The sequence below is a fragment of the Thamnophis sirtalis genome, unplaced genomic scaffold (genome assembly GCF_051295495.1).
Source record: "Thamnophis sirtalis isolate CommonGarterSnake01/CBP01778 unplaced genomic scaffold, rThaSir2_p1.2 scaffold_3, whole genome shotgun sequence".
Classification (NCBI taxonomy): domain Eukaryota; kingdom Metazoa; phylum Chordata; class Lepidosauria; order Squamata; family Natricidae; genus Thamnophis; species Thamnophis sirtalis.
The window spans coordinates 25,129,020-25,138,519 of record NW_028261383.1 but is presented as its reverse complement, the minus strand read 5'-3'; the positions used below and the strand labels follow the sequence as shown (position 1 = coordinate 25,138,519).

General features: G+C 42.7%; 1 protein-coding gene across 1 annotated transcript; it reads right to left on the bottom strand.

Annotated features, from left to right (window-relative positions):
• Positions 1-957: 957 nt before the first annotated feature.
• LOC106548077 (uncharacterized) lies at positions 958-6,728 on the bottom strand. Its single transcript, XM_087711768.1, has 4 exons — positions 6,514-6,728; positions 5,007-5,582; positions 3,118-3,487; positions 958-1,321 (listed from the first exon to the last, which is right to left on the bottom strand). The coding sequence occupies exons 2-4, from the start codon at positions 5,577-5,579 to the stop codon at positions 990-992; spliced, it is 1,275 nt and encodes a 424-aa protein (XP_087567894.1). The 5' UTR covers positions 5,580-5,582; positions 6,514-6,728; the 3' UTR covers positions 958-989.
• Between the last annotated feature and the right edge of the window lie 2,772 nt (positions 6,729-9,500).

Here is a 9,500-nt window from a genome sequence, read left to right as displayed (position 1 = left end):
CAATAGCAATAGCAGTTAGACTTATATACCGCTTCATAGGGCTTTCAGCGGTTTACAGAGTCAGCATATCGCCCCCACAGTCTGGGTCCTCATTTCACCCACCTCGGAAGGATGGAAGGCTGAGTCAACCTTGAGCCGGTGAGATTAGAACTGCTGAATTGCAGATAACAGTCAGCTGAAGTGGCCTGCAGTACTGCACCCTAACCACTGCGCCACCTCAGCTCCTGTATGGGTCCTGTCGTGTTGGATGAGGGCATCTTGCCCAATAAAACATTTCCTGCTGCTAGAACATTTATGTAGCTTTTCTCCCATATGAATCCTCAGGGGTTTGACCAGAACCTCCTTTTCCACAAAAGCTCTTCCACATTTGGTGCATTTGTAGGACTTCTCTCCTGTGAGAGTCTTGTTATGTTTAACCAAATGTTGCATTGAAACCTTTGCTGCTTTTATAAGGCTTCTCTGCTGTATTCATCCCCTTGTTCTTCATGAGATTTGTTTTCCAACTAAAACATCCCATTTTCTGAGCAGCTATAATAATTTTTTTCTTGTGGGAATGCTCCCCTGTTGAATAATGGAGGGCATGTTATTAATTTTATAAAAGTGTAAGTATTTGTTCAGTTTATGCTTTACATTCAAATGTATAGTATCTGGGAACACTGATGGCTGCACACCATCTCTGGCTCCTCTTAATTTTGATCTTTTTCCCACACTGAAAATTGACTTCATTTTAGTTTTGATCGCATTCTTCAGGCAGGAAAGTTTTGTTAGTTTTATTTCCTGAGTGCCTGTGTGACCCCGTTGGATTTATGGCTTTCCTTAAAATCCCAGAAAACAAGAAAAATAATTTACTGACTCTTTTCATTAAAGTATTCCAAACATCTACTTCTTCTTCAGATCTTCCCACAAGATGCTGGCAATTCCTTGGGTTTCAAAAAGAGAGAACTATCTTGGCCCACACGAATGTTCGCAATGATTGACATTCTGAATCCTCACCTACCTGGTTTCCCTGAAAATAAGCCCTCCACCGAAAATAAGCCCTCCTCAAAAATAGTGCAACACAGCAACAGCCATGAGGTGACCATGCTTGATGCCTCTTGCACCTCAAAAATAATAAGACTTCCCTGAAAATAAGGCCAAGCGCTTATTTCAGGGGTCAAAAGAAAATAAGACCCGGTCTTATTTTCAGGAAAACATGGTAGGGAGTCGGCCTCCCCATCATTCTCTTGCTTTATCTTCAGGGAAGCTTCACCTTCACAATCTCCAAGGCGTCTTCCTCTAATTTGGGAGATTTTAGCTTCGTATCCTCCAGGGTTTGGGGTGCCTGAAAAAACAAAAGCAAATTTGATTCAACTCAAAGTCCTGCAGAAAAGACCCACCAGGTATGCTTCCTATTCCCTCCAAGATGAATAACGCTGAAGCCAATTGGGGGAGATAGAAAAAAAAGAAAAACTTCCCTACTTCATCAGAACCATGCTGGTTAGAAAAGTGGGCTTTATACAGTTCTAACCTGGATAAAACTAGGTCAGAAAGGTCTCAAAATGTCAATGTCTATGGAGATTCGCAGTCGTCTAGGTCATGGTTGTCCCAAAGGTGCTTTTTCAAGCAGCAGTTGAACTTTCTTGTTATTCTTTGAAAGACGTTTAGCTTCTCATCCGAGAAACTTCTTCAGCTCTGAGCTGAAGAAGCTTCTTGGATGAGAAGCGAAACGTCTTCAAAGAAAAACCAGAAAGTCCAGCTGCCTCTTGAAAAAGGACCCTTGCGATTATAACCAATCCTCAATCTATTCAAGGATCATATCATTAAGTAAAATGATTAGTAGATGAATATCATGGTAGTTTAGACGTCTGCGACGGTGCTTGCAACTTTACTTCAGCCTTCCAGACTCAATTTCTCGTATCCTCCCTGAAGTAGGTGTTTTTAACAAAATTTTGTACATTCTATTGCAAAGATGTTAATTCTAATATATTTTTTCCATTTAAAAAATTGTAATAATTTATTACTTTTTAAATCTTTGGATAGCATTCTTAGAATTTATAACAAGAATATTTTAAAGCCTCTGTTTAATACCATGTGTGTTTGGGTACAGTATTTGCAAGTAGCGTAAATAGGAGAAAAAAAAAGATTGAATGGAAACTCAAATGTATGAACATTTGGTTTACTGCAGTGCCACAGTGGTTAGAGTGTGGTACTGCAGGCTACTTCTGCTGATCACCGGCTGCCAGCACTTTGGCAGATTGAATCGCACCAGGCTCAAGATTGACTCAGCCTTCCATCCTTCTGAGGTGAGTAAAATGAGGACCCAGATTGTTGGGGGAAATATGCTGACTGTAAACTGCTTAGAGAGGGCTGTAAAAGCACTATGAAGTGGTATATGTCTAAGTGCTATTGCTACTGTGTCTCCCTGAAAATAAAACCTCCCTGGATAATAAGTCTAATCGGGCTTTTGAGCGCATGCACTATAATAAGCCCTCCCCCGAAAACATTGCAACACAGCAGCAGCCATGAGATGACCATGCTTGCTGCCTCCTGCGCCCCCCTAAATAATAAGACCTCCCCGAAAATAAGGCCAAGTGCTTATTTCGGGGGGTGGGTGGGTGGGTTCAAAAGAAAATAAGACCCTGTCTTATTTTCAGAGAAACATGGTACAAGTACTGCTGTCCTCACATTACAGAACTCATTCAGCAATTATTCAAAGTTATGATGGCACTGAACAAAGGAGACAAAGAAAAATTATAGTTCCAAACACCTTCCTAACCTGAGGATTAGTTGTTTTACATAAAGCTAGGCAGAGTAATATTATAATATTATTTGAAATGAAAGAGTGCAGAGAGACCATAATTGGGGCTGGCAATAAGGTCAGTGAAACGGTGGCTGTAGCCCACATTTAGCAACCATTCGCAGTGACGGCAATTATGAAAAAGAATCTTTATAATAATTTTTTACCATCTCTCCCCAGCCCCATTTCCCCTCCTTTTTAAGCTTTTGGGTAGCTGAATACCTCCTCAGCATCCTGAAGGATGAACTGCCTGAGGGGTAGGATCCCCTGACTCTCCAGATCAACTTCCTCCAGAGTCTCTTCCACTTTCACCTTCATGCAGAAATCCATCTTTTCTCTACCAATCCAAGCTTTCCCACTGATGTTCGGATCTCTTTGGGGTACAGCCTCCCCTCTGGTCTTCCCAGAGCTCTGATCCTCCTTGACTCTCCCCAAGGAGGCTAGGAAACCTTTGGCATCTTCTTCCCAAAGAGATGGTGCTGCGGGAAATCCTGCCGCTCCTTTCAAGAGTTCCTGCCTTTGAGAGTCCCAGCGTTGGTGGATTTCCTCCTGTGACTCCATCTTAATGTGAGATGGGCCATCCTTGGTCAAAAAGTCCCTGATGGTCCTGACTTGGACAATGAACGGGTCTCTTCCTCCATTCTCAGTTCCTTTTTTTTCTTTGCATACCACCACACGCTTCTGTTCCTTCGAAGTTGAGCCTCCCTGCAGCTACAGAAAGGAAAAAAAACAAGTAGTAATAAGGACAGAGCAACATAAAAGGAATCAAAAGACCCTTTTCTGTGTTTATAGTATTCATCTTTCAGATTTGCAAAATATTTTTTGCAGGGTTTTGGCTTTCAGGTTTGAGGCCTTTACGTACAAGGTCCTCTATGCTTGCAATGAGCTCCCTTGTCTCTGGGAAATTCTGAACTTTCAAAGGGGAATAAAAAACTCTTTTATTTGATTAGTGATTTAGTTTAGGGCCTGGTCATTCCGCCCTACTCTTATTTAGATGGCAGTTGTATCTAAAGTATTACATTAAATTATTTTCTGTAGAGAGAGATATACAAATAGTCGTCGCTTAGAAACCACAATTGAGACTGGAAAATGTTGCTAAGCACTAAACACAAAGTGAGAAAAATCACATGATCCTGTTAAGAGGTATATCATTTCCCCTTCAATCATTAACTGAAGTGGCATGGATGCTAAAACAGAATTATCACATGCCCACAACTTACAATTTAACTGCCAGTTTCTCCATTGAACTGCTTGTCACAAAAGCTGGTTGGGAAGAGGCCAAATAGTGGCGCAGTGGTTAGAGTGCAGTACTGCAGCCACTTCAGCTGACTGCTAGCTGCAGTTCGGCGGTTCAAATCTCAGCGGCTCAAGGTTGACTCAGCCTTCCATCCTTCTGAGGTGGGTAAAATGAGGACCCAGACTGTGGGGGCAATATGCTGACTCTGTAAACCGCTTAGAGAGGGCTGAAAGCCCTATGAAGCGGTATATAAGTCTAACTGCTATTGCTATTGACTGCAGAATGCTGCAGCAGTCATAAATGTGAGGATTAGTCGCAAATCCAGGTTTATTTTTGTCACAATTTGGCTGCATTATCTTCCAGGACCTGCCATTGACTCCAATCGGCCTTTAGAAGGCCTTGAAAACATGGCTTCCCATCAGGTCTAGATCTGGCAACGGTGTGGAGCTCTTAAAGGGGTTACATTGAACTACTGTAGGGTGAATTATATTTCTGAATCTGATTTAAAAAAAAAAAGATTATGGACAATTTCCATGTTTTCATACTGGTTTTTAACTTGTTTTTTGTTGTTGTTTCTATCTGTTCTGAGCTGCTCAGTTTCTTAGATGAGATAAAGGAGCTACAAATTATGTAAATAGTAGGAACATCATCATCATCATCATCACAATGATGTGACTGAGGGATGGTGGAAAGGCCATAAATGCTACTTTGGTCACAAAGTTATGAGTCGCTGCATGAGGCAGTTGGTAAGCAAAGTCTACATGTATATCACCCTCTGCTTAAAAACTCTGCCCAGCACTCTCGCTCACTCAAAGTCGAATATTTCAGGCAAATCTAGTAAATTAAACTGCAGCAAACAGATGTATTTGACAGGGATAGAATAAACCAGACAGCCCTGTGACTCCTTGTGTGTGTGTGTGTGTCATCCTTTGAAAGAAAGATAGTTAGTAGTCAGGCTCAACAATGAGGGCAGACTTTGCTCATCGCACCAACCTTAGCAGAAATATTACACCATAGGAGTCGTGCGTTTTGCTTGGCTCTTTCTCGGTGGAGGCTTTGGTGTTGAAGGCAGGCGTTGTGCTCTGCAACTTTCCCACTACTTTCTCTTTGCCACATATTCTCAAGTGGATCCTCCCGTTTCTTCCCCGTCTCTGCTCGCCTCCTCATTCTGTGCCTTTCTCTGTCTTTCTGGAGACGGGCAGTCCTTTCCTCCTCTGTTTCTTCCAACCTCCTTCTCCTTGTTCTTTCTCTCTGATCCTGGAGGCGGGCATGCCTCTGCTCCTCCGTCTCTTTCTTTCTCCTCCTCCTCTGCCTTTCCTTGTCATTCTGGAGACGGGCATGCCTTTCCTCCTCTGTCTCTTTTTCTCTCTTTTTCTTTGTCCTGACTCTCTGATCCTGGAGTCTAGCAGCCCTAGCCTCATCCGATTCTTGTTCTCTCCTCCTCCTTGCTGCGTCCCGACGATATTTGTGGTCACCTCTTGACCCTGGTTTTTGTCTTCTCTTTCCACGTGGCATAATTAGGTGGACAATATTTTTTTTAATCCCAATGCTGGATGGTGCTGCCATTACCTAAGGAGATTGTACATTATAAATAGAAAAATTGTATAGGTAGTCCTCCATTTACAATTGGAACTGAGCCCCAAATTTTTGCTAAGCGAGACAGATGTTAAGTGAGTTTTGCCCCGTATTACAACATATTCTAGCCACTGTTAAGTGAATCTCTGAAGTTGTTAAGTTAGTAACACGGTTGTTAAGTGAATCTGGCTTTTTCATTGACTTTTGCTTGTTGCAAAAAGTGATCACATGATCCCAGGACACTGCAGTCATCATAAATAGGTATCAGTTGCCAAGCGTCTGTGGGAAGTTATTATCCACCCCTTTCCCAGAAAAATGAAGTATCCTAGGAAATATTGAAAAGGCAGAATATTTCTCTGGATGTGAAAAGAAAGAAACATGCTTTAAAAGACAGAATAGTTCCCTGTAGCTTCCTGCCCATCCACACTTTGTCAATAGGCCATTGAGAAGGCCAGGCTAGCCCACTTTACATAATAAAGACTTCTCTACTGCAGCTGCAGGGGAAGGGATATTATTCAACGCTCCACATGGCATCTGAGAACTCATCTGTACCTGGATTCAAAACAGCCTAGAGAGGAGCCCCTGCATGGCACCATGGGAGTCTGACAACCAATCAGAATACATTTCTTACACAGGAATAGAAAACAGAGAGGTGGGACTAAACAGGATATAAAAAGCCTAGCAAGCCCCTCCTTCAGCCCTTTTTCTTCTTCTCCACCAACATTGAAGCATGTGATCACCTTTTCTGTTCAGGGCTCAAGCCATGTGGCCCTGTCCAACAATAAACCATCTTTCCAAGCAGCCTCCATGTCTCCAGTGTCTTTTTCCCCCACTTGGAGCCAAACCCAGAAGGACATTTCTTTCAACACGTCTAAATTTTGATCATATGACTATGGGGATAACAATAGCAATAGCACTTATATACCTCTTTACAGTGCTTTTACAGCCTTCTCTAAGCGGTTTACAGAGTCAACATATTGCCCCCAACAAGCTGGGTCTTCATTTTACCAACCTTGAAAGGCTGGAAGGCTGAGTCAACCTTGAGCCTGCTGAGATTTGAACTGCCAAACTGAAGTAGCAGTCATCTGAAGTAGCCTGCAGTACTGCACTCTAACCACTGCGTCGCCTCAGATCCTTGCAGATGCTGCAACAATAAGTGTAAAAACAGTCATGTCACTTTTTTCCACTGCCATTATAATTTTAAAAGATCAGTAAACAAACTTATAAGTTGAGGACTATCTATATCAGCGAATAAAATTAAATAATAAGCTGATATTTACCTACCTAAACAAATAAACCGAATGAGCATCAGCAGGTCAAAAACCAGTGAGACAGGGAGCGACTTCTAATTTCCTGCCAGCTTCCCCACTGACTTTGGTTGTGGGAAACTGGCAGAGAGAGTAGGAACAGAGCTAGAAGGGACCTTGGAGGTCTTCTAGTCCAACCCCTGCTCAAGTAGGAGAACCTATGCTATTTCAGATAAATGAGTGTCCAATCTCTTCTTAAAAACCTCCAGTGATGAAGCACCCACAATTTTTGAAGACAAGCTGTTCCACTGGTTAATTGTCCTCACTGTTATACTGCTATCATGTCGTGTGCCTGAGGGGGTCAGTTATGGCCATATTTTCCTGAATGAAACTGATCTGAACATCCTGGAAATTTCAATTTCCCAGAAATAATTGGTCCTGGATTTTTAATACATTTTTAAGGTTAGCAGTGCCTTGATTCAGAAATTATTGTGGCATAATACACCATTTTGAATTATCCCTCCTAAACCTTCAATTGACTCTGCGTTTAGGAAACCCTGGCTCTGACACCCTCTGCCAGGTGGCTGGTTGGCAGTGGCAGGGTGCTCTTAAAGAGCTTGTATTGAGGATTGTGATGTTGTGATGTTTTGAAATTGATTGTGCATTGTTTCTATGTGTTTGTTGCTTTTTAAGGTGTCTCTTTATTGCTGTTTTTTTTTTACTTAAGAGCTGCAGAGTTGCTTAGATGAGATGGGAGGCTCTACAAATCAAATATACAACCACAATATTAACATGGGGTGGAAAGATGCTGCAAAGATTGCAAATGTTGAAAAAAAAAAGTTTCATTTTGGTTTTTAACTTTTTCATTGTCTATAACCTTTTGAGAGCTGACCAGACTTGTCTGGATGAGATAGGAGACCCTACACTTTGAATATATATATATACTTATTTTTTTCCAGAATGGTTGCTACAGGAGGCAGTTGGTAAACAAGGTTTATCACTGGTAGTCCAGAAGAAAATTTTGGTGGTCCGCAGAAAAATTATTTGCATTTTTATATTGCACTAAATACTATTTATCTTTTAAAAAAAAATCATATTAGTGGTCCGCGGGATTTAAAGTCATGAATTTATTGGTCTCTGAGGTCCAAAAGATTGGTGACCGCTGGTGTATACCATCCTCTGATGGAAAATTCCCCCCAACAGTCACACACTCAAGAGTCAAATATTCCAAACAAATCTATTAAATAAAAGCCTAGCAAATTGTGGCATTTGATAGTGACAGCATCATTGCTATAATTAATTTCGGGGACCTTCAACACGCTCTGGTATCTTACCAGGCGGCACCGAATGCAACTCCGAAAACTGGTTGAAAACCGGCAGCGACAAAGCAATCGCGAGAAGTTCCGGCTGCCCCGTTCAAAAAGCCACCAGCGGATCCAAGTAATCGGGTACACGGAATAAAAGTTCGAGGTCCCAGATCCAGGAGGGATTCCCCCCCAAAAAACAATTGCAAAAGTGCCTGTACCTGCAAAGAGAGCAACCTCTGGGCTGCCATGCACGTGGAGACGGAAGGCAAAACAAAAAGGGGACCTTACCTTCTTCCCCAGGAAGCCCCGCGCTGGCCTGCCTGCCTTACAGGCAGCGACCCTCTGCCGTGGGAAGAGCCGCCGCCTCTCTTCGCACCCGGCTCTGCTTTTCGCCCGCCTTCCTTCCAGGTGGGGCTGCAGCCCATCCGCGTCCTCTCGGGGGGGGGGGGGGAGACCAGGACGCCTTAAGAGGCGGAGCTCAGGCTGCATTTGCACAGGTTAAGCGGAGAAGTCAGGTTTCTGGAAAAGCGTGATAGCTGGTTGAGAAATCCATTACAGATAGTCGTCGACTTAGGACCAAAACCGAGCCCAAATTTTTTGTTGTTAAGTGAAACATTTGTTAAGTGCGTTGTGACCCCTTTTACGACCTTTCTTGCCCTAGATGTTAAGTGAATGTTAGATGAATCTGGCTTCTTCCCCGTGGACTTTGCTGATCATGTGGTCACAAAAGGTGAACACATGACCTTGGGTCACTCCAACCGTCATAAGTACGAACCTAGGTGCCAAGCATCTGTATTTTGGTCATAAGATCATTCATGTGGATAGTAACTGAAAAACAAGGTCATTTTTTTCAGTGCCGTCGTAACTGAATGGTCAGTAAATTGTCGAGGACTATCTGTACTCGCTACCAACCACTATTTAGCAATGCCACGCTGCTCAAGGCTCGTATGAGCCATACCTAAGCAAGTTCTCCAAGGACATGCCAAATTCACTTTTCAGTGTAATGTCTACAACAACGTAAGTTGTCTTGCTTTCTTGATAACACGAAGAAAGATAAGTTGCTATAGGCTTCTTCTCTGATGCCTTTTCTAAAGGGTTTCATGATGGTCATTCATTCCAATAACTGTATTTTTCGGAGTATAAGAGGCACCTTTTTCCCTCAAAAAAGAGGCTGAAAATCTGAGTGCATCTCATACACTGAATACAGCATTTTTGGCCTCCTGAAACTCCGCTCCCTTTGCAAAAATGGCTGTACATAGCCTTTAGGAGGCTTCCAGAGTGCTCCTGGGGGCTGGGGAGGGCAAGAATGAGCAAAACACGGACCGGTTTTTGCTCGTTTTTGTCCCTTCCAGCCCCCA